At 40.9% G+C, this 25,526-nt stretch overlaps 2 protein-coding genes and 1 long non-coding RNA gene across 3 annotated transcripts; 1 reads left to right on the top strand and 2 right to left on the bottom strand.

The window, feature by feature from the left end:
• Positions 1-569: 569 nt before the first annotated feature.
• LOC148790217 (uncharacterized) lies at positions 570-941 on the bottom strand. The gene has a single exon (XM_088892240.1). It carries the CDS (start codon positions 939-941, stop codon positions 570-572), a length of 372 nt encoding a protein of 123 aa, XP_088748366.1.
• A 14,358-nt stretch (positions 942-15,299) lies between these two features.
• LOC104607823 (uncharacterized) lies at positions 15,300-18,016 on the bottom strand. The gene has a single exon (XM_010273550.3). It carries the CDS (start codon positions 17,593-17,595, stop codon positions 15,685-15,687), a length of 1,911 nt encoding a protein of 636 aa, XP_010271852.1. The 5' UTR covers positions 17,596-18,016; the 3' UTR covers positions 15,300-15,684.
• Positions 18,017-22,553: 4,537 nt separating this feature from the next.
• On the top strand, positions 22,554-24,993 carry LOC104607822 (uncharacterized). The gene is made up of 3 exons (XR_016078863.1): positions 22,554-23,517; positions 23,640-23,679; positions 23,830-24,993. It is a non-coding gene; the product is annotated as an uncharacterized LOC104607822 (long non-coding RNA).
• The last annotated feature ends 533 nt before the right edge of the window (positions 24,994-25,526 follow it).

Here is a 25,526-nt window from a genome sequence, read left to right as displayed (position 1 = left end):
GATTGGTCTCAAAGGGGCTGCAGGCAAGTGATGTAGATTAGAGTGACGTTGGAAACTATCGCACTTCCAGACTAACTGGGCAGCATCCTGCTTCATCGTTGGCTAGAAATACCCCCGTTGAAGCACCTTATGGGTTAGTGTGTGCGTGCCAGGGTGATCTCCGCAAATGCCCTCATGTATTTTCGTAAGGACATAGTTTGCCTCGGCTGGGGGGAGGCACTTCAAGTAGGGAAGCATGTGAGAACAGCCGTAGAGTTGATCCTGTATCAGGCAATACCTGGCTGCTCTATGTTGGAGTCTTTTGCTTCTGCTCGAAGATACTCGATTATGGGGTCCATCCAAGATGAGTCATGTTGCACTGAAAGGATGAGGATGGCTGATAGTGCAATGTTTAGTTGGGTCATGTCTAGCCAGACAGTTAAGTCATGGTTGGTCTGCAGCGAACTGGCGAGCTTTGAAAGGGCATCAGCTCGAACATTCTCGGCTCGAGGGATCTACTGGATGTCGAAGTGCTCGAGCTGCTAAATGAGCTCTTGCATCTTCTGTAGGTAGCTCGCCATAGAGGGAGTCTAAGCCTCGAATTGGCCGTGGATTTGGTTGACCACGAGCTGAGAGCTGCTGAAGGCCTTGATTCGTCGTGCCTCGAGGTCTAAAGCAAGGCGGAGCCTAGCAATCAGGGCCTCATACTCAGCCTCATTGTTGGATGCTTTGAACTCGAACTTGAGGGCGTGTTTCAACACTACATTGTCCGGGCCGAGGAGGATAAGATCGGCGCCACTGCCCTGCTGGTTTGACGAGCCATCAACATGGAGGGTCCATGCTGGGGGTAGAGGGGCCGATTCCTCCATGGTAAATGTAAATTCTACAATGAAATCTGATAAGGCCTGGGCTTTGATTGCCTTCCTGGGTGTGTACTTGATGTCGAATTCACTCAGCTCCATGCTCCACTTAACTAGGTGGCCTGACACTTCTGATCTCTGTAGCACCTACTTGAGGGGCTACCTAGTGAGTACTCGAACACTGTGGGCCTGGAAGTAGGGTTTGAGTTTTCTGGCTGTAGGGACGAGGGCCAGAGCCAACTTTTTGAGATTGGAGTACCGGGTCTCTACGTCATTGAGGACCTTGCTGGTGTAGTAGATCGGCCTCTGTACCTGGTCCTCTTCTTTGACCAATGCTGAGTTGACGACCTCATCCCCGGTCGAAAGGTAGAGCAATAGCTCGTCTCCTGGGCTTGGCTTAGTCAGGAGGGGCGGCGAGCTCAGGTAATGCTTTAGTTCCTGGAAAGACTGCTCACACTTTTCTGTTCCATGGAAGTCCTTTGGCCGTTTGAGTTTTTTGAGAAAGGGGAGGCACCGGTCCGCGGACTTGGACATAAACCTGTCAAGGGTGGCTATTCTCCCGGAAAGGCATTGCACTTCTTTGTGGGTATGGGGGGATGGCATGTCAAGAATGGCTTTTATCTTCTCCGGATTTGCTTCGGTTCCTCTTTGTGTTACCATAAACCCCAGAAACTTTCCAGAGCCAATCCCGAAGGCGCACTTGTTTGGGTTTAACCTCATCTTGTACTTTCTAAGTTTGTTGAAGACTTCGCGGAGGTTGGCCAGGTGGTGTTCGGCCTTTTTTCTCTTCATGGGCATATCGTCGACATATGCCTCCACGTTCCTACCGAGCTGTTCTTTGAATACCTCGTTCACCAGCCGCTAATAGGTGACGCCGACATTTTTGAGGCCAAAGGGCATTACCTTGTAGCAATACAAGTTGCGATCAGTGATAAAGACCGTTCGTTCTTGGTCGTCCGGGTCTATTCGGATCCGGTTGTAGCTAGAGAATGCGTCCATGAAGCTTAGGAGCTCATGTCCTACTGTTGCGTCGATGAGCTGGTCGATTCGTTGCAGGGGAAAGTTGTCTTTGGGACATGCCTTATTTAGGTCGGTGAAGTCAAAGCAGATTCTCCACTTTCTGTTGATCTTCTTCACAATCACTATGTTGACCAGCCAATCGGGGTATTTGAGTTTCCTAATGAAGCCGGTGTCGAGCAACTTCTATACTTCCTTAGCGATCACTTACCACCGCTCTATGAAAAATTTCTCTTCTTCTGCTTCATAGGTTGGTAATGGGGGTCGACGTTCAGCCGATGTGTGATAACTTCAGAATCGATTCCAGGCATGTCCTCTGCCGACCAAGCAAATACATCGACATTATTCCTCAGTAGTCGAACAAGTTCCTCTCGGAGGTAGTCGCCTAGCAGGGAGCCAACTTGGACTGTCTTTTCGGGATCTTCCTCAAATAGGGGGACCTTGACGATGTCTTCCACGGGTCGGTCATGTTGTGCCTTTAATTCGTCACGTAGGTCATATGCTTCTGCCATCAATGTCTCGGTCACTGAACGTGGTCATCGACAGGATAACTGATAGCAATGTCGCACTATTTTTTGGTCCCTGCGCGACACCCCTACGCCATACTTAGTTGTAAATTTCATGGCGAGGTGGTATGTTGAGACTACGACCTATAGGGCATTGAGGGTCGGCCCACCAAGGATCATTTTGTAAGAGGAGGGGCAACGCACCACGATGAAGTCTACCATGGCCGTCGCAGTCACATCGTCATTTCCGATCAAGAGGGGAAGAGTTATCCGCCTAGTGGGCTGGAGGCGCTTTCCTGAAAATCGCATCAAGGGAGTGCTGACTGGTGCAAGCCATTCTCTGGCGATGCCAAGCTTTTCGAATGCATCTTCAAACAATTTGTTGGCAGAACTCCTTGTGTCGATTAGGATCCGCCGTAGCTCAAAGTTGGCCACTTTGGTTGTGATGACCAAGGTGTCGTCGTGCGGTGTCTGGACCCCTCGGAGGTTGTCGTCAGTGAAGGTGATAGATGTGTCGCGCCTCCTCCCATGACCTCAGTTGTCGATCTCGCGTAGTCGAGCATATCTCTTCCGTTCCTAGCTGTTTCCCCTCCGAAGGCGATTCCTCTCAATATCACATGGATGACGCTGGCTGGGGGGCCTCGGGGCGGAGATTGCTAAGCTTCATCCGCTCTTCTTTCCTCTTGGGTTGACTTCTCCTTTCTGTCTAAGAAGCCCCTGAGATAACCACACCTAATTAGATCTTCGATATGGTTGCGTAGGTCAAAACAGTTCTCTGTATCGTGGTTGTGGTCCTTGTGGAACTCACAATATTTGTCTTGGTTCCTCTTGTTACTTTGCGTCTTCATCTTCTCAGGCCACCTGACATAGTCACGGTTGTAGATTTGCATCAGAACTTCAGACCGTGGAACATTAAGTGGCGTGAAATTTCGATAGGCCGGCGGAGGGGTGCGAGGTCTATGGTCGGTCCGACAATCTTGCCTCTTATGGTCTTTGTCCGACCTCTCAGATTTTCGCTCGTCGTTCTCTCTTCTTTTTCTGTCAAATTTCTCATCCTCGTCTCTGAGCTGTGCCTGGGCCTCTTCAGCAATGATATACTTCTACGTGTGGCTCATTAGCGCGGCCAACGTTTGAGGAGGATTCTTGGAGATGGAGAAGTTGAATGGAGAAGGGCGGAGTCCGTGTTGTATGGCCATCACTGCAACTGATTGATTTAAGTCCATGACTTAGAGTGCTTCTTTGTTGAACCTCGCCAGGTAATCTCTAAGGGACTCCACATTTCTTTGTCGAACCTCCATAAGGTTGGCCGAGATTTTCCAATGCTTCTGACTAGCTGTGAACTGTGCCAGGAACTGGGTCTCCGGTTGGGCCCATGATGCTATAGACCTCGGCGACAGGGAGGAATACCAAGTCAAGGCAGGGCCTTGCAGTGTGGTTACAAGGGCTTTGCACATCAGTCCCTCTGACGCACCATGTAGCACCATTTGGGCTTTGATTGCCATGACATGGTCGAAAGGGTTAGAGTTCCTGTCATACTTGTCGAATTGGGGGGCTCGCCATCCGACAGGGGGTATCTTGTCCACTATGGATGAAGGGTGGCTCCTTGGTGATATGCATGGTGGCCTGCACAGGTTGGTCTACGATGGGAATTGCGCTCTTATGGGTGGAAGTGCGCTCTAACTCTTCCAGACATTGCTGGAGCTCTTTAATTTTGGAATCTCTGTTGTCTGGGGCTATAGTGTGTATGGCCTCCCTTTTGGGTTGTGTTGGATGATCCTTGGTCGAGCTTGACTCGGTGACTAAGACTACAAAGGGCGGCGTCCTTTTGTCGAGCCTTTCTTCGAAGGGGATGCGCATTGACTGGTATGTCTGGCTATGGTAATCCCGTTCACAGGAACGGGCAGTGGCGGCAGGCCTTCGGGTCGTGTACTACCTCATATGCTCGGTCCGCTCTCCCCTTACGTCGGGGCGTGAGGGGGGACAGCCCGGTTGGGTGGCGCGGCAGACCCTAGTGTTTGCATGAATTCGAAGATCTTATTAACCTTTTTCTGCATGGCTCGGAATTGTGCTGGATCTACTGCGGCCGAAGGTTGCAGGACTTCTTAGTTCTCCCGAGACGAGGAATGACCAGCTGATTGTTCAGACTGGTTTTTAGGCATCTTAATTGCGCAACGAGGAATGAGACTTCCGGGAAAGGCTTTTTGTATTGTTCCCACAGACGACGCCAATCTGATGCTGCTTAATCCAAGGTTATGCACGAACCGAGGATGGTAATCATATTGTCCTTGCTGGCAGGTCGGGGCCGAGCTTCAAGGACGAGGCCACACTTTAAGATCTGTGATCAAGGAAGAAATCAGAGGCCCGAGGAATTACCCCCAGGTATGTACTCCGACGCTTAAGTCAGTAGGAAGTGGTGGATGGCCATGCCGAGCTATAAGGATGCTGGTCTGGGCTAATTAGTAGTGTGGGCGTTAGAAGTCAAAAGTCCCTTATCTCGAGCATGGAGTACCTTTTTATAGCTAGAGGGTCCGTATCCTGATTGAAGTAGGTTTCCAGGGAAATTGGGGCAGAGTTACCTGCCAAGGTTACAGGGGGTAGAGGGATCATCAATCAACAATTGGAAGAATTCCTGAAGTCCCTCTGAAGTGAATCAAGAAGGTCTTCAAGAACTTCAAGAAGGAGATCAAGAAAGCTTCAAGAAGGAGGTGGCGACAAGAAGAAGAGGAGATCTCAGCACCCTGGGCGAATTCATGAGTTCTTTCTTTCATCTTGTTTGCTTTATTTCCTTTATTATGAACTGATTTGTTTTTAGCTAGGGTTGTGGAAAGCCGAACCATGATAATGAATATATTTTTATTATTATGATTTATCCAAGATTGTGATTTCCATATAGTCTATGAATTATTTGCTTAATGCGATTAGGAGTGGCCATCTCTTAGTTGATTCGGTGTATATGAATGAATCGGGAGAGGAATTTATATACTCGACCACATAGTTCATGGTGTGAATTGAATGGTATATAGGGATATATACACATGATTCATATGAATATATGAGTTTTTCTTGCACTTCATGCATTTCTATTATTGAGAACTCTAGTTGAGGGATCGAGGGGTTACTTGATAGAAATAGGTTTAATATATCTTGGGAAAGAATATTAAATAAAATTGGGAAAAACTTCAGCTTATGGGAATAACAATTAATCTTGGTTAATTGTATCCATCAATATTCATTAGATTGGTTGGGTGGACCTAAAGCCCTAGCGATTTCATCCTTTGCATATTTGGTTGTTGATTGTCCTTGCTTTTATCTTCTTTTTCTAGTTTTTATTTTCATTAGTTCTTACTCTTAAATCTGAATTTCGATTGTCCAAATAATTAGGGAAGACTGTAGTTCTAATACTCATTTTGTTAAATCCCCGTGGAAATGATATTTTTATACTACTTAATAATTAGTGCACTTGCTAGGGTTATATTTATATCTATCAACGGGTCGAGTTGTGACAGATGGCTAGGGGCCTCATGGCCAGCTTAGCCATGTCCCCAACACCTTACTATCATGATTTGTTGTAAATTTATTAATATTAGTAATAATTAATGTAAATGTCCATTCTCATAAAAATATGTAGGGCCAAAATTGTAAAGTAACCATATTCAACATTCAACATTTAGGTTTTAGCTAATAGGGATGGCAATGGAGTGGGTTCAAGGTAGGGCACCCCTTCCCTGTCTCCACCTCATAGCCAAATCTCCTACCCCATTTCCATCTTCTTCTTGGTGGTAGAGTGGGTTTAGGGCAAGAAACCTTCCCTCGTTGAGGAGAGGGAATCCTTGAATTTTCCCCACCCTTAGAAAACTAACTAAAAATACATCAAAATATGAGGGGTGTTTTAAAAATAGGGTTATATGAATTTGGGGTATTTTAGTTTGGAATTTAGGGGGAATTCAAGAGAAATGAATATTAACACTAGGAATATTTTAATAATTTACCACCTAGTTCGGGGCGGGTTTAGGGAATGCAAACCCTGTCCCCACCCGATCCCCAGTTAAGATTAGGGCAAACCTGACCTATATAGAGTGGGGCCCGATTTTATAGGGAAAATTGCCATCCCAATCCAGTTTAACATTCTATGTATTTAGTATTTAAGCATGTGCATTGCATGTGGGAAAAGATTTTCATATTAATTACTTGAATTTTAGATATAGCATAGTTAAGATAAAAACTGATATGCTTATAGTATATGTGCACATGCATTGCATGTGGAAATTTTAAATTACAATAACAACCATTATTATTAAATTTTGTATTCCATTTTTGTCATAAATGAAAATATTTTTTATTTTAACATTTATTTTTATTTACTATGGTGAATATATAACATTATAAATGTTCCACATGCGACAAAATTCTGTACATTTCAATGTTTATGTTCTATCTTTTTTAAATATTTATTACTCAATTATGACATCAATTTCTTTGAAAAGTTGGATCATTGATCCACAATATAGATAAGAAAATAGATTTGCTTCATATCAGTTTCAAATTATATATCATTTACATTATGTAAATAATTTTTACAAATCATAGTTAATTTTTGTTTAACATAATTAATATATAACATTTTTATATATTCTTTTGATTACTTGTACTTTTTTATTTTTTACATATTTATTATTTAATTATTATATCATTGAATAAACCATTTGACCATCCATTTGACCCAAACCACTAACCCACAATCCAAAAGAAAAATAGTTTGATTTCTACATTGACACTAAATTTTGTATTACATTCCCATCATTGATAAAAGTATTTCTTATGTATAATACTTATTTTTGTTCAATATAAAGAATGTATAATATTAAAGATGTACCCAATATTTATTTTTATGAATATATAACATTAGATATGTGCCAAATTTTTTCTATTTTTTATTTTTGTGTTTTTAATATTTTTATTTTTAAAATTTTATTATTTGACTATGACGTCATTTCATTTCTAGGTTGATTTTAAATTTAGCATTCCATTTTCATCATTAATAAAATTACTTCTTACATTTTCATACGTATTTTTATTTAGTATAATGAATATATAATATTAAAGATATATCCAATTCTTTTTATTTTTGTATTATATTTTATTTGTTTTAACTTTTATTATTCAATTATGACATTGTTTATTAACCCATTTGACCCAAAATGGTTGAATTGCTTACCCACCACTGAGAGGGAAGAAATTAGTTTTGTTTTCAAATTTTTCAAAATATTTATTTTTATACTATTAAAATTTATTTTGTGGATTTAATGAGAGAATATACTTTAATATAAGATTTAATGAGAGATAATAGGAAAATAGTTTTATTTCTAATTGGTTTTAAATTTTTCATTTTATCAAATTTTGAATTTTATTATTTAATTGTGGCAACATGGATATTTGACCCAAAATAGTTTAATTTCTTACCACCACTTAGATGAAAACACTATTTTTTTTTCAAGTAGATTTTAAAAGTATGTTTTTATGTCATTGAAATTATTAATTTATTTTGTATGGATTTAATTAGTAGAAATTAATGATGAGAAGAAACCAAAATTCCTTAAATATATGATTCAATGAAGGTGAATGCAAGTTAATACCTCAAGTGTTGGATTAAATGAGAGGAAATTGAATGTATTGAATATCTTATATCTGTCTCTTTTCAACTCATTTAGTATCAATAATTGATTACCCTTTTGCCTTCATTTTTTATTAATAAATTTAAATACGGAAGGGTAAATTTTATCCTCAAAAAATATTCTTGAGACTATTCTTGTTTTTAAAAATATTATAGATATAAGGCAAAAAAAATTCAAAGTACTTTTTTAACGTTTTTTTTTTCTTTTTTTTTTGCTTTTTAGATATCAGACATCAGACCAACAAAATGATACCTAGTCTTCTTTTCTTTTTTCCACCACAAAAATTTAAACATGTTCTTAAAAATGCTTTTGCTTTGACTTTGGAGGGAGTGTGTTTCAAAAGCCATTGGCCACCCATTCTTGTTTTTCAAACCATCAAAATGATTACAAATTTGGCAATATGGATATTACTAAAGAGACTTGTTTGATGCCACGGGCTGGTGTTAAAAGATCTCTATTTTCTTAGGGGGTGATTGAGTTTAAATAGCTCAATATTTTATTTCTTTACTTTTTAAATTTAAAAAGAAATTCTCATTCTAAGGGGTTAAGAAGCAACTTGAGGAGGAAGAATAAGCTAAAATTCTTGAACAAGTGGCTTCTGATCATAGGCCAAAGTTCTTTAGGAATCATATCCTTCTGCCAATGCGAGCTTATATACATTGCCAATCTCAGGTTTAGATAAAAAGAAGAGGGTTACGTTTGGTCGGTAGTTAGCATTTAGTGCCCACTAGGGAGGACTTTCATGCACCGGCTTTTGGTGTTGCAAGGTAGGCCCCATAAGAAAAGCCATGAAGCCATGTTTGGTAAAAAACCTGGAAATCCAAAATTATGCTTATATGAACTAAGAAAGTGATTTTCCAGCGGAGCTATTTTTGGTTGCTTCTCCAAAGTGATTCAGTCAATGCAACTCAAGCAAATGCTAAAACCCTCCCAAACTGGCACTTAAAACTTTTTCCAAACTCTCGTGGTCATGATAGATGATCCCATATAGTTGGGATAAGGCTTCATGACGATGATGAAACATGATGATAGATCATCACATGAAAACATATTTTCCAAACTAGAAACTCAAGAATATATTTTTATTTCATCTTTTTAACAAAAGGCACAATGGATAGGGCTGGCAATCTTGACCCTAACCCATTCGATCCACTCAACCCATCCATACCCACCCAATCTATTGACGGATCAATATGGGTCAAGTAACCCATTAGGGTCAGTGGAAAAAGGGTCAGGATGGGTCGGGTCAAGGGTACCCATTAGGGTCAGGATGGGTTGGGTCGCACAAGTCAATGATTGGGTCAAAGTCAATTCTATCTTTACTCGCCAAATCTCAAAAAAACAATAGTTGAAGTGACTCAAACTCAAGCCTCCTAACACATTCACATCTCATTACAATTCCAAACCACCATGCCATATTTCATTCTAAGTTTAAAAGTGAAATAAAATAGATTTTATTAAGTTTTGTGTTCATATGCAATTTTACACAAAAGCAATTTTATAAAGTAATTTTGTGAAAAAGATTTTTACGAAAGCACTTTTACAAAAGTACTTTTACACGAAAGTACTTTTACGAAAATGCTTTTATAAAAGTATAAAAGTACTTTTATATGAAAGCACTTTTATGAAAGTACTTTTAAGAAAACACTTTTATGAAAGCATAAAAGCACTTTTACACGAAAGCACTTTTATAAAAGTACTTTTATGAAAGCATAAAAGCATTTTTATAAAAGTGCTTTTGTAAAAGTACTTTTACGGAAGTACTTCTATAGAAGTATTTTTATAAAAGTATTTTTGCAAAAGCACTTCTATAAAAGCTATGCATTGTTTTGCATTTCTTGCAATCTTTCTACTATTTTATGCATTTTCTATAATTTTTTGCATTTTTTTGGTATTTTTCTACATTTCTACAATTTTTGGTGCTTTTCTGCATAATATTTTCTTATTTTCTGATTTTTTTTTCTACAAAAGTTTGGAATTTTCTACAATTTTTAGTATTTTTTGCATTTTTCATAATTTTTTGGTTTTTTGTATTTTTTTTATTTTTCTGTAATTCTTTTGGTATTTTCTAGTGTTTTTCATGTATTTTTTGCAACTTTTTGGTATTTTTTTTGCATATTTTCTGACTTTTTCTACAAAAGTTTTGAAATTTCTGCAATTTTTTAGTATTTTCTATATTTATCTACAATTTTTGCATTTTCAACTATACGGGTTGACTTGACTTGTTTTTTGTCACGTATTAGTCTTGAGAGAGATTATTCTCTAAAAAATTATTATTTCGGGTATATGGGTCGTCCCAACCCATTTTTGTATTTGTAGGCGAGGGTTGGTGGGTTAGTATGGGTGAGAGAGGTTAAGGTCAATATGGATGGGTCAAGTGGGTCAATATGGGTGGGTTACTTATGACCCTTTAACAAGGATTGATGATGGGTCATGGTGGGTTGGTGGGTCAATATGGGTGGATTGGTATTCAACCCTTACCTACCCAACCCGACCCACCCATTTGCGACCCCTAATGCATTTACGAACATGTGTGTTTTTGTTTTGAAAGCCAATTTGATTTTAGAATAGATTTTTTGATTTATTTTTTAGATATTTTAACAATTCACATAGGAGAAAATCCTCTAAATCTTTGTGATAATAATTGATGTAACCGTTTCTGGTCACGTACCAATTTTTTAGTTTTTGGCTAAGTACCTCGTCATTTGACCTGCTCCTAGGAGAGGATGGTGGAGCTCTCTGGTAGTGAACTGCCTGGGGGAGAGCTATGCCAAGCTGCCCGAGTTATGCCGAGTTGGGGAGAGCTATGCCGAGCTCCCTGATGGTGAACTGCCCGGGGGAGAGCTATGCTGAGCTCCCTGATGGCGAATTGCCCGGGGGAGAGCTATGCTGAGCTCCCTGGTGGTGAGCTGCCTTGGTGGACTCGTCATTTGACCTGCTCCTAGGCGGCCTGTAACTCAGAGGATGGTGGAGCTCCCTTGTGTAGCGTGACCCGACTGCCCTCTGCATGAGGTGATCTCCACTCCTCTGTAGGCGGCGGGAGCTAAGGGACCTGTGAGAACTCCATCTTTTCCTCCTCTTTGTAGGCGGCGGGAGCTTGAGGAACCTACGAGAACTCCATCTTTCCTCCTCTTTATAGGTGGCAGGAGCTTGAGGAACATGCGAGAACTGAACCAGGGGGCATAGGGGTATTTACCCGGTGGGGACTCTCCGATGCCTAAGTTAGCACTCTGATTGTAGAGGGCTTGAAGATGATATTAGAGGAATGAGAGAGCTAGAGAGTATGGATTACCTCCATTTTTTCATCCTCTCCCCTTTGGCTTTGGGGGTCGGAGTCCTTATATAGCAGTGCCCAGTCACATCAGGCGTAACCACCATTGCCCTAGCCATTACTGCCAGGACTGAGGTGGCAGGAGCAGGCTGCCACTGCAGGGTACGGACTCGTCAGGCGTGCCATGCTTTTCAGAGACGGCAGACACGACGCCGCCTGGCAAGAGATGTGGGCGCTGCCACCAGATCTGTCAGGTATGTTTGTCAGGCAGGAGATCTTCCTGCGGTATGCCGAACTGCTCTTCTGTATCGAGCTACCCTGCAAGTGGCAAGCTGCCTATGGCGACAAGCTCCCTAGTGGCTACTTGGTGACGAGCTCCCTAGTAGTGAGCCACCCTGATGAGCAGAGTGTGCTGCCTTGGTGGCGAGCTCCTTGGAAAGCTGCCTAGCTCCTTGGTGGCAGGCTCCTTGGCGAGCTTCTTGGAGAGTTGTCGAGCTCCTTGGTGGTGAGCTCCTTGGTGAGTTGCCGATCTCCTTGGAGAACTGCCTAGCTCCTTGGTGAGCTCCTTGGTGAGCTGTCGAGCTCCTTGGCGAGCTCCTTGGAGAGCTACTGAGCTCCTTGGCGAGCTCCTTGGAGAGCTGCCGTGAGGTGCTAGGGGTCATAATTCCATTGGAGGGCCAAATCTGCCCTCATCACTAATGAAGTGATATATCCAAATGATCCAAATTCATGAAGGTAAATTTAGGCTGTGTTTGGAAATGGTGCAAATAGAGTGTAAATCCTAGTTCAAGGTAAATTTGCACTTTGGTTCACTTTTGCTTATGTTTGGCAACATTATATTTTTGCATTGACAAATGACAAACCAATGCATATTTACATTGATAATAAGATGTAAAAGTACATCAATAAAAAAGAAGTAAATTTGTATTCAAGTGGGCTTTTGATAAAAAATCATGTTTGCATTCATTACAGCTAAAAGTCTATTTGGTAAGAAGATAGATTTGTAAATGAAAAGCTAACTCAACTTTGCAATTTATATGGACCATTTTACAAGCTACATATTTGCAGAAAAAATATTTTATTTTGCACAAAAAAATATTTTGTTTTATGGGTAGAGAAGAAATATTTTCACAATAAATATAAATACAGTTAAGGTTTTAAAAGGGTAAAGGTAGAGGTGAGGCAGTTGGATGTGAAAAGGGTGAGGCAAAACCTCAAGGCGCTTTAAGGCGTAAGCCTTGAAAAAAAAAGGAAAAAGAACTATGTATTTACATTTACTAAAAAAACAAATGGAGGAAAGATAAACTGCTTTTTTTGAGATTTACATTCCCGTCTGAATTTGACCTGATTCGGTGACCAAGCTAACAAATATTTAAAAAAAAATAAATCATTTATCCAAAGTGCCAAACTTATTAGTTTCTTTCCATTTTATACTTTCTCTAATTCTTTTTTTCCTTGTGTTGTTTTTTCACATTTTGGTCTAAAAGCATCTAAGTTGGTTTATATTATTTGTAGTTCCATTATTGATCAAAAGATGTTTTGCAATTCCATTGCTTTGTTTTAGACTTTTAATTTTAACTACAAAGTCCATAAGAGGTTATTTGGATGTAGATGTGTCAATTGGACTGGATTTGATCCAACCAGATCCAGTCCAATGTGAAACCACTTACAAGTGGACTGGACCCAATCCAGTCCAAATCCAATATAAATCAAATCCAATCCAATGCATTAAAATGTAAATGGATTGGATTGGATCCAATCTAATAGGGGTGGCCATGAGTTGAGCTTCTTACGAGATATTCGAGCTTAGCCCGTAAAAAGCTCGACTCGACTCGGTTTAAACTGAGCTTTGAGTCGAGCTTGAGCTTGATATATAGGCTTGTTTGCTAATCGAGCCGAGCTCGAGCTTGATATATAGGCTTGTTTGCTAATCGAGCCGAGCTCGAGCCTAGTAAAGCTTGGCTCGTGAGGCTCACGAGGCTAGTATAATAAATAAGTATTTTTTTATTATATACATACATATACATATAAATATAAATATATGTAATAAATAATTTTTATTATATAATAATATTTTTATTTTTTATGAATAATGTTAAATAATTTTTATAATCCTTATTTTTTTGTATGTAAAATAAAAAATATATTTTTATATGTATACATTTTATTTTTTAGAAAAAAAAAATTGGCTTGTTGTTGAGTTTGAACTTGCAAGCTTTGAACCGAGCTCGTGCTCAAGCTCAAATCTCTAGCTAGAATTGAGCTCGAGCTCGAGCCTTACACAGTTTCAGTGAGCCAAGCTCGAATAACCGAGTATTCGGCTCGGCTCGGCTCGAATCCACCCCTACAATCCAAACCCAATGGAATATAAAAAATTATACAAAAAACAAAACATATAAAAATTACAAAAATATATTAAAATGAAAAAATCTTAAAATTACAAAAATATACCCTTTTGGCATTGAAAAAGCACTTTTGTAAAAGTGTTTTCATAAAAGTACTTTCGTCAAAGTTATTTTGTAAAAGTACTTCCGTAGAAGTGTGCTTATAAAAATACTTTCATAAAAGTTTTTTTGGTAAAAGTGCTTTCGTAAAATTACTTTTCATAAAATTACTTTCGTAAAAGCACTCTCATAAAGTGATTTTATATTGGCTTCAGTTTTGGTTGCTTTCAAATTGGACAAGGGTTTGGCCTCATGATTGGATTATTGGAAATTTGGTTTAGATCCAATTCGGACCAATACGAATATAGACCAATTTATTTTAGATTTGGCCAATCCAATAATTATAACGCTTCATTCAAATCCGTTTTGATAAGGTTTGGATCGAATTGGATCCAATCCAAAACCGATCGATTGACACCCCTATTTGGATGAAGTAACTTAAGGGTTGTTTGATAACAATTGAAGATGCTGAACTAGAAAGATTTTATTGCTTTATCTTTTAGGCAGTTTGGTTTGAAGGAAAAGGTAGGGAAATGTATGAAAACCTATACAAAGTTTGTAAAGGTTTCCTTGCCTTTCCCTTCTTTTCCCTACTTTTTCCTTTAAACCAAACATAGTCTTAGTGAATAAGCTTTTAAGGAGGTTGTAGGCCCCTTGAAGTTGGGTAGATTACTATACCATTGAAAGTTTTACCATTTAAATATTTTAACTAAAAGACAAGGAAAATTTCCCAATTAGTACCCTGTACTTTGGGCCTAGTACCACTTTGGTCCCCCGAACTTTAAAATGTGACAATTATGTATCCAAACTTTCAAAATATGCTAATTTAGTACCTACCGTTAAGTAGTTAACCAACCATTAAGTGGTATTTGCAAAGACACAAAAGCCCTTCGAGTGTCATCTAATTTTTTTTATTAATCATCCAAACATTGACACAAAATGAACAGTCCCAAATCATTTCCTCTTCTATTTAAGAAAGTTGGCATCACATGTCAGTGGGCGTGTTGACTCCAACTTTCTTGAATAAACGATGCAAGGATTTGGGACTATTCATTTTTTGTCAACATTTGAATAGTTGATAAAGAAAATTAGATGACACTCGAAGGGCATTTGTGTCTTTTTTAAGTCTCACTTAACGGCTGGTTAACGATAGATACTAAATTGGCACATTTTGAAAGTTTGAGTACTGAATTGTTACATTTTAAAGTTCGGGGATGAAAGTATCATTAGGCACAAAATACAAGGTACTAATCGAGAATTTTAAAGTTCGCAATAAGTCTTTCAGATTCAGCAACTTCAGTCATTATCAAATGGTCCCTTTGACTTATTTTGGAGCTTTTGCCTCATTTTCATGATTAACAAAACTTCGATTAATTACTACTTAAAAATTACATGTATTAATTTAAATTTAATACCAACTTCCATTAACAATGTTCCCCAAAAATGTCCTTATTTAAGCCTCAAGCCTTGCACAACACAAAGCTAGAGGCTTAAAGGCATAAGCCTCTACCAATACAAGGGCTAAGCCTTGGCAAGCGAGAAAAGGGCTTTTAGGCTTTTTGGTTAGCCATTGACCTGAGCGGTTGAATCATTCATATGGGAATTGATCATATTACCGGTCCTATTTTTTACCTAACCCGCTTTTACACAAAAAAACTGTTGATTCAGTTAAAGAACAGCTGACCCAAGCAATTTAACCATTAAACCGTTTGACTCAGGCAGCAGTTCACAGGTGTTGTCAACCTGTTATCAAGGTAACAGAACTGTCAGCATCTTCTTTTCTTTGATGTTTTATATTCTTTTGGTCTTCCAGGTAGAGTAGGGCTAACAAGCATTACAACATGGGCTTGAATATGGAGAAGTCATTTCATGCAATAAAATGCCAAAGGTTAGGTCCTGTGACTCCTGTCCAGCCCACTCTCCCAAGACCCCTTTTCAATTATCATATTGCAAAAATGCACGAAGCATTTGAAGGGATTTATGATCCAGCCCATCTTTTGCAATCAAATCCATAATTATTGATGTAGTCATTGAATCTGGTAAGAATCCTCTCTTAGCCATTTCATTAAGAAGTTGGAATGACTTATCTATCTCATGTTTTTGGAGAAATCCACGTACTATGACATTGAAAGTGCAAGCATTTGGAGAACACCCCATCTCTTCCATTTTCATCAACAAATTTTCAGCTTCATTCAGCAAGCCCACTTGGCATAATCCATCTATGAGAGTGTTGTAAGTAACAGAATTAGGCATCAATCCTCTCTGACACATTTCACTGTGGAGCTGCACTGCCTTCTCTATTCTCCTGCTTTTGCAATAGCCGTTAATTAACACGGTATAGGTAAATATATTAGGCTCAAGACCTCTACCCAACATGGAAGCTAAGATTGCTTCTGCTTTATTCATTTTACCGTATAAACAGTATCCATCTATCAATGCAGTGTATGTTATAATGTCAGGCTCCACCCCTGCTTGAATCATTACTTCTAATAGCTCTTGTGCTTTTGTAGCCATTCCTTTCTTGCAAAGAGCATCCAACAACGAATTGTAGGTCACAATATTGGGTGAGAGTCCTCGTTCCACCATTTCATTTAACGACTTCATGGCTTCTTCCCACATCTCTGAAAGACACATGCCATGAATCAAAGCATTGTAAGTGATACTATTAGGCTTCTCTCCCTTTTGCAGCATTACTTCAAACACAGCACGTGCTTCACTAATCCTCCCATCTTTGGCCAAAGCATCCACCAAAATGTTGTAGGTCACGATGTCTGGAGAGATTCCACAGTCCATCATGTCCTTAAGAATGCTTAAAGCTTCTTTCCACCGGCCAAGATTGCAAAGACCATAAATTAAAGAGCTGTAGGTGACAACATCAGGTGAGATGCATTTTTCTTTCATTTCATTTAACAACCTCGTGGCTTCTTCCCACAGGCCTGAATGGCATAGGCCATGAATCAATGAATTGTAAGTGATAAGATTAGGCTTCTCTCCCTTTTGCAGCATTACTTCAAATACAGCACGTGCTTCACTAATCAAACCTTCTCTGGCCAAAGCATCCACCAAAATGTTGTATGTCACAACGTTTGGTGAGACTCCACGGTCCACCATGTCGTTAAAAAAGTTTGAAGCTTCTTTCCACCGGCCAAGATTGCAGAGTCCATAAATTAAAGAGCTGTAGGTGATAACATTAGGTGATATGTATTTTTCTTTCATTTCTGAGAAGAGGTTCAGGGCGTCGTTTACCAGTCCCTCTTTGCACAAACCATCAATGATTGTGCTATATATGGGTAAGTCAGGTTTACACTGACCCTTTTTCTCCATCTCTCTGAGGATTCCAAGAGCCCTGCAGGTGTTTCGAGTCTTGCAAAGCCCATTAATGATGATTCCATAAGTGACCTCGTTGTATTGGTAACCTTTGTCTACAATCTTGTAGAACAACTCCATCGCCTGGGCGATCTCATGTCCAGCACAGAGTCCCCTAATCATGGTATTAAAAGTCACAACATCTGGTTCATAGCCTCGTTTCAGGATGATTCCAAGTACAGAGAAGCCCAAATCGGCTCGATTCGAGTGGCAGAAGAAATTCATTACCATGTTCAGAGTATAGAGAGTGGGACGGATTGGTAAAGAACCCATCTTTCTATACAGAGAAATAGCTGTTGTATAAAGCTTCGCTTTCCCAAGAGAAGCCAAAAGTTTATCAAAAGCCCACACCGGCGGGAAGGGTCGCAGGCGAATCATCTGATCGAATAAAAGCAACGCGTCTTCAACAGAAAGAGAAGCTGGCCTGCGTCCATTTTTGAGGAAGTTGTGCAGCAATTGAGATATTCCACTTCCACCCATTAAATGGGTAGTGAGGATGAGAAGGGGAATGACGAAGACGAGATTTCGATTAAGCAGTGGAAGCAGAAGCGTATGGAGGAAGGGGGGTCATTGGCTGCACACTTCAAAATCCTCTTCCTCTTGTAGCCTGTAGGAGCTCAACTGAACAGCAGTGGCAGTGTGGAACTACATCACGTGGCAATTGCCGTTTGCCGTTTGCTAACAAACAAGTAGCGAATATTGTGAGGCGTCCATTATTATTATTAATAAAAATAACATTAACTATCTTTTACGGGAGATGTTCTCATTTGCACGGTGGATATGCATGAGGCGCCATTTGTGAGGAGCAGATCCGTCTCTACTCAGACGGAGTGACGGACAAATAATACACGTCGTAGTGACGGACTAATAATACACTTGGGTATCACACGTGTTACTTGTTAAGACCGAAAGATAAATTTTGACGTGGGATTGTTATTTTGATCTGTTTTCCTTTTCTCACTAAGCATGACTCCCGTACTCACTACGGGACCACTTATATGGATTATTTTCTTGATCAGTATTGTATTTTGGCTCGAGTGATAATTTGGTCTCCAAACTTTAAAGTGTGACAGTTTAATATCTGAATTTGCAAAATGTGACAATCCAGCATATGAACTTTCAAAATGTGAGAATCTAGTACTTGTTGTTAACAAGTCTGGTAATCATATAATAAGTCTAGTAAAAAGTCAAAAATGTCATCTAATTCTCTTTATCAACCATCCAAACATTAATAATAAAACGAAAAGTCCCAAATTCTAGATTCTTCTAAACAATCGCAAACTTTTTTAAATAGAAGATGCTAAGATTTGGGATTGTTCAGTATTTTTTGTCAATGTTTGGAAGGTTCATAAAGAGAATTAGATGTCATTCGAAGGGCATTTTGAACTTTTCAAATGTCACTTAACAGCTGATTAACGAACTGGTTAACAACAGGTACTAGATTGTCACATTTTGAAAGTTCGGGGACCAAATTGTCCCTCGAGCCAAAGTATGGGTATTGATATGGAAATTTAGGTTAGGTTTTTCATTTGTTGTTTTGATAGATTTTTATTTGATTTAAGAGGCTTACCATATTTTATCTAATATGTAACTCTGTTATGGGGCAATCACACATATGTATCCTTTTGGTTTTTAATTTTTTTTTATAGTAATATTATTTTATTTGAGCTTTTTAGAAGATTTTATTTGAGTTTCACTATTTATTTAATAATTATATTTATATTTAAAATTCAAATAAAACTAACTATTGAAATTGTAGACCGTAGATTTAAAGTGATTGTAGGAAAAAATGGTTGTGGACAACCACTTCTACATTTCCTGCATTTTTTTAGGAATGGATGAGAATTAGAGTTTCCCAATCCTCATATATTTCTAAAGAACTATTATTAAATGTATGCTACCTATCTTAGAGTGCCACATGTCCTATTTAAAAAATTTAAATATAATTAAAAGCAAAATATGAAGAATGAGTTTTCTCTTTGAAAATGTGAACAACCAACTTTTGACATGCTTTCTCCAAAAAGTTGAGGTATATATATATATATATATATAAACCTTTTCGAATTCGCACCATGGGAAGTGTGCGCCCTCGAACAGGAGGTGCACACGTCGGTCATTTTGATTTCTCTAACATGCCAATAACGGCAAATTCACGTTAAGTTTGAATTGTTTGGTTGAACCGGCACTAAAAGACAAAATCTCAAAGGCCCCTATTTTGGAATGATTTGGGAGATCATTCGAACTACCCTCCCATTTCTCTTGTCTGAGGCTCTTTTTATTATTTGTTGTCTGATTTTTTTCATCTTCTTCCCATCATAGCTGGAGTTATCGGATTTCGGCTTTTATCAGGACAGAGTCCATGCGCGCATCGTTTGTGTAGCAAGAGGACGCGCCACAGATTTTTGTTTCATGCGTGCGATTGAAACGTGTGACAAGGATTAAATGTCGTTATGTTACGGTTCAAAACAGGCTTAGCCTTGCCTATGTTTGGCAGGCTTATGTTAGGGACATGCTCGTCATTTTCGCCTGTAAGATTTCTTGGAGAACTGATGTCATCTTCAGGCAGACCACCAAAAGCTTAGCGTACTCTTTGAGGAGGGGTGGTCGACCTCCTTGGGTGCCTAACCTTGGCACTCCTAGACCTTCATCCCCTTGCAGGGCGGCCCTGGTTAACAGCTAGCATGGCTACCAGGGTTCCTCATGGGCGCACACTTGCTCATGGGGACAGTGTTGGACCGGCACTACACTACCGATACTCAAGGGGGGCTTGGCATGCGGGCCTGGCTCAAGCATGTCCCTTCACCTCGCCAGCCCCTTGCCCAAGCTGATTGAGCTATCCCGTTGCCCCTACCGCACGGGTATGTTTCGGCCCAAGCGGTTGCCTATCTTCATGGCACACAGGTGCCTGTCATCATCGGCATACAGGAGACCCTTCACATCGGTGCCAAGTCACCTCATCGGCGCATGGTCGCCTTCCATTATGGTTGTCCCCCTTTAGCACGTAAGCGGCGCCTCCCATGGACCGGTCTGAGCCAGGAGAGTGCCCCGGCCATTGGACTTGAGGTCATGATCCAATGCTACTGACTTTGGTGGAGCCATCCCATCAGGCAATTCCTAGCCTCTAAGCGCATAAAGGCTTGTCCTGGCCTGCCTTGGCCAGGATGCCACACGGGTTTCTTCCGCTGTAGAACTACCCCCGTGATAGTTGGTATTAGAGCAAGTTGGCCAATTGCAGCCGCAGTTGGTTTTCAACAGATTAGCCCAGAGCCAGTTGAAGCGGTCATTTCGACAAGCAGCATTTTGTGGGGTGCAGTCCCTAGGCACTTCCACCCAAGATCGAGCAGAATTCAGATCAGGCCTGGCAAGAGGCCATTTCATAGTTCATGTCCCCATTCCAATGACATTAAAACAGCTTCCCTTGTGGTTGCCGACGCGATGGTCGTTGTCCTCATGCGGTGGTAGACGCGTGAGCCTTGACAGGATTGTGGGTACACTACTCGAGCAGATTGTTCATCAGGCCTAGCAAGAGGCCGTTCAATGTTCGCGTTCCCATTCCAATGACCCTAAAACAGCTTCCCTTGCGGTTGCAGACGCATTGGTTGTTGTCCTCATGCGGGGGCAGATGCGTGGGCCTTGTTAGGAATGTGGTTGCGCTAGCCATTGGAGCATGGCGGCCCTACACCGGCAAAGTATCAGGTGGACATGCTCAGTTTTCAGGTGGAACACTTGCAGTAGCAGAGGCTCATCACAAGGCGAGTGCATGTTCGGCAACTCATGGGTAAAAGTTGCCACACTCGCGTTTGAAGCGGTCAGATCTCCTTGAGGCAGCAGTAGTGGGGCCCCCTCGGAGCGAACATGTAGCCCGAACCAGTGAGGTGAAGCGTAGTTTCGAGGGCCGTGAGAGCATAAGCCATGTCTAGGTTTGAGTAACCCACATAGGGCGAGGTGAAGACTGCAGACCAGCATGGTGAAAGGGTACACCCAGCATCCATCGCCAACAGCAGGAGTAGACCTATCAACGTGTTCGGTAGCATCACTGAAAGGCTACCAAGAAGACGGTTGAGCCTTGAGGTAAGAGGATACATGGGGCGGACCTCCGCGAAGCACCACACATATTTCTTTGAGGGCCCTTCTTTCACAGTTCAACGGCATAGCCATTGCGCGGTTTGAGTAACCTTGACACTGGGGGTGAAGTCCAAGCAGGCCGGCATGGTGAAATGGTTCCGTCCCCATAAATAGACACCAATATAGGCAAGACCCGAGTTGGCCAGGCGAGCCCTGGAACTGGCCGAAGAGTGGATGGCGCGGGACTCAAACACCCATTCACGGAAGGAATCATTGTCAAGGACGACAATGAATTGAGTGGGGGAGCCTGTTACGGTTCAAAACAGGCTTAGCCTTGCCTACGCTTGGCAGGTTTACGTTAGGGACATGCCCGTCATTTTCGCCTGTAAGATTTTTGGGAGAACTGATGTCATCTTTAGGCAGACCACCAAAAGCTTAACGTACACTTTGAGGAGGGGTGGTCGACCTCCTTGGGTGCCTAACCTTGGCACTCCTAGACCTTCATCCCCTTGCGGGGCGGCCCTAGTTAACGGCTAGCATGGCTACCAGGGTTCCTCATGGGCGCACACTTGCCCATGGGGACAGTGTTGGACCGGCACTGCGCTACCGATACTCAAGGGGGGCTTGGCATGCAGGCCTGGCTCAAGCATGTCCCTTCACCTCGCCAGCCCCTTGCCCAAGCTGATTGAGCTATCCCGTTGCCCCTACCGCATGGGTGTGTTTCGGCCCAAGCGGTTGCCTATCTTCATGGCACACAGGTGCCTGTCATCATCGGCATACAGGAGACCCTTCACATCGGTGCCAAGTCACCTCATCGGCGCATGGTTGCCTTCCATTATGGTTGTCCCCCTTTAGCACGTAAGCGGCGCCTCCCATGGACCGGTCTGAGCCAGGAGAGTGCCCCGGTCATTGGACTTGATGTCATGATCCAGTGCTACTGACTTTGGTGGAGCCATCCCATCGGGTAACTCCTAGCCTCTAAACACATAAAGGCTTGTCCTGGCCTGCCTTGGCCAGGATGCCGCACGAATTTCTTCCGCTGTAGAACTACCCCGTGACAGTTAACTAGGGGTGACTAAAAAAATCGATTGAAATCAAACCAAAAAATCTATTAATCAAATCGGTTGATTCAGTGTTCTTAAAGAACCGATAGTTTCGCTTAATCATTCAAAAAAACAGACAGTTAATCGAACCAATAATATATATTTATATAAATAATATAATGTTATATATATTATATAATATTTTTTAGTTTTTTTTAAATCGAATAAAAGATTTTCATTTATTCAGCGCCTCGCCTAACGTACCAATTTATTAGCTGCAGTCTATGAGTCTAAGAAACTTTTAGCCTTAAGGATCAGATTTAAAAAAAAAAAAATTGAAACTTGAACCTTTCAAGTTTCAATTGAAAGTTCGGCAATCTGCCTCCGCCATAGTGCTAGACTGCCAATCTTCTGTTTTTCTCAGTTTTTTCTTCTCTCCTTTTCTTCTTCTCAGTTCTCAGTATTTTCTTCTCTCACTCTCTTAGTTCTCTTCCACTCCAGAGGCCACGCGGCCTGCGCCAACCACCAGCAGGGCAGCACGACAACGACGATCGCCACCTCACTGGCAAGCAAGCACGAATGGTCCAAGTGCCCAACCAATCCAGCAAGCAAGCACCAACTCTCCCACTCTCTCAGCTCTCTTCTCTGTCTCTCACCTCTCTTCTCTGTGTCTCCGCCAGGCGCCAGTGGTACCACCTCTCAGGCCATCATTCAGGCGATACTTGTCAGCAACCACCGGCACTGAAAACAAGCAACGGCACCAGCCAGCCGACACCAGTTTTAGTTTTCTTTTTTCTTTTTAATTTTAAGTGTATAAAAAAAAAACCCCGAAAAATCAAACTGCGGTTAATCGATCCATCAGTTAACCAATGAACCGGTTAACCGATTGCATCGGTTCGATTTGGGTTTGCATATTTAAAAAACCGATCAAATCAATTCGATTTGAAAAAATACCCCACGGTTCGATTAATCGAACCGTGAGCACCCCTACCGTTAGCTTTTACTTGTTCCATTTTCTTTCTCACCAGACACACCGAACTGAATCAGACATATTCACTCTCACTCTCTCCCTCTCTAACCGGCGGCGACCAACAGCCACTACCGGTAACTGGAGAAGAGTGGGAAGTGTCACACCACTCTACCATAACCGGCCATGGAGAAATTCTTGAGTCTCAACTCAGTGGTGGTGGAAGAGGAGCCACGCTCAGTATGATCACTTCCAGTACTCTTGTATCAATGCCATTAACTTTGATCTCCCTCACGTCATACAAGACGCACCCTCCTATCCTCATAAGTAATTAACCCACCTCCTATCTATCAACTTCTGCTATCTACTTGCTAGTGTCGCACCCAGTTTAATTAATTAGGACTGGACTGCTGGATCGTTAATTAGCTCTCTGATATTGCTATTTACAGGTGTGGAGCATTACATGGGAGGATACCTCATCTATATGCAGTTAATTTTTTATATTTATAATTATTTTCCGTTCATTCTTTTATATATGTAGTCAATTTATAGCCTTGTATACCTTGTCTATCTGAACACAATTAAAATCTCTCCTGCTTTTTCTCTCATTTATTTGTGTGTTTAAATATTCTTCTGCAGTGGATATGTCATGATTGGAGCGATGATGCACACTGCTTGAAAATTTTGAGAAGACGAGGGGAAGGCGATCATCGTAGAATTAATCAATTCTTCCGGTACCCCCAGACACTAATCTCGCCGCTAACGGTGTCTTCCAACTTGACAATATTATGTTGGCACATAATCCTGGAGGAAAAGAAGAGAAAACCGAGAAAAAGTTTGAGGGCTTGGCCAAAGCTGCTAGATTCGCTAGCAGCTTTCAAGTTATGCGCTCTGCTTTTAACAGTTCCATGATGTTGCGTAAAAATTAATCATAGAAACCTTTAATTTTGATATCAATCTAGTCTCGGATCTCAATCGCTTTGTTTCATTCCATTGTTGGTATTTTTCATACCAATTCTACTTCCCTTTCATTAGTATAGATATTTCATGTTAACGAACTGGAAAGAGAACCCCACTTGGGTCTCCATCTTAACATGGATCAAAAGGTATTTCATGTTAACTTCATCATTAGCATAGATGAATATAACTTTTCTTGACACGTAAAGCAAGAGAACCCCACTTGGGTCTCCATCTTTCTTACTCTGAATTTTGCTTCTCCTAAACGGTATTTGTATCCCCTTATAAAGCAGGATTTCTTCAAAAATCATTACTCTACCTGGGTAATGGAGTAAACAGAAATATCTATACTAATGATGAAGTGAGAGTATAGTTATATTCATCATTAGTATAGATATTTCATCATTAGTAAACAGAAATCATTACCCCACTTGGCTATTGGTCGTCGCCGGTTGGAGTGGGAGAGAGTGAGAGTAAACAGACCTGATTCGGTTCAGTGTGTCCAACGATAGGAGCAGAAAGTGGAATGGAGCGAATAGAAGCTATCGGGAGTTTAATCCATTTCGCACATTTTAAGGACGCACACGAGAGAAAGAACGCGTGGCACGTCCTCATGATGCGCGAACGGTGTGCACATGGACTCTGCCTTGATAGAAGCCAAACCCGAGTTATCGGTGGTACCCTGGATGAAAGCAATACATCAGAGGTCCAAAAACAAAGCAGATACTCTCTCTATTTTTCCATTTAGCTTCTTCGTATTTTGCTTGTGCTTTGTAATTTTCATGCTAGAATGTAATGTATTGATTTACAACAGTTCTCTATAAAACCAATTCTAATGCATTCATACTTCAATGCGGTGTTCTTAATCAAGGCCTTAGGTGGTAGTCATTCCACCAAGACACGGTGCTTCCTCTTATTTCAAATGGGCTAGCTAGACTCAGTTATTTCATTCCTTTTTGACAGAATCTAGTGTCTCAGAGCTTTCAAAGATTGATCAAATGGTATTGAAGATCTACACTAACCACCAACCTTCCCTAGATTTAAAGCTACTTAGTCAGATTTTTGAAGCAATACTAGCCACCAACCTTGCTTTCCATCAAACCAGTCCTACCTAACAACCCAATGAATAGCCACTACAATCAAAGTTCACAAGAGATCCAGGGGTGAGAAAGCAGGATTCTTCATTCAGGAATCCTAGTTCCAGGCTTGGAGAACTTTAGAACTACAGAGAGAAGAAATTACTACCATATAACAAAGAAAGTTGTGTAGGGTCAGGAATTCTTAGTTCAAGACCAATTAGAGATTGAAAAAATGATGGCACCTGGCCTACAAGTCAAGTTGATCAGTTGATTTTGGACTAGACTGATGGATGGTCTCTA

This window comes from Nelumbo nucifera, chromosome 7, assembly GCF_055504915.1.
Source record: "Nelumbo nucifera cultivar China Antique chromosome 7, China Antique-T2T, whole genome shotgun sequence".
Classification (NCBI taxonomy): Eukaryota; Viridiplantae; Streptophyta; class Magnoliopsida; order Proteales; family Nelumbonaceae; genus Nelumbo; species Nelumbo nucifera.
This window is presented reverse-complemented; position numbering and strand designations above follow the sequence as displayed.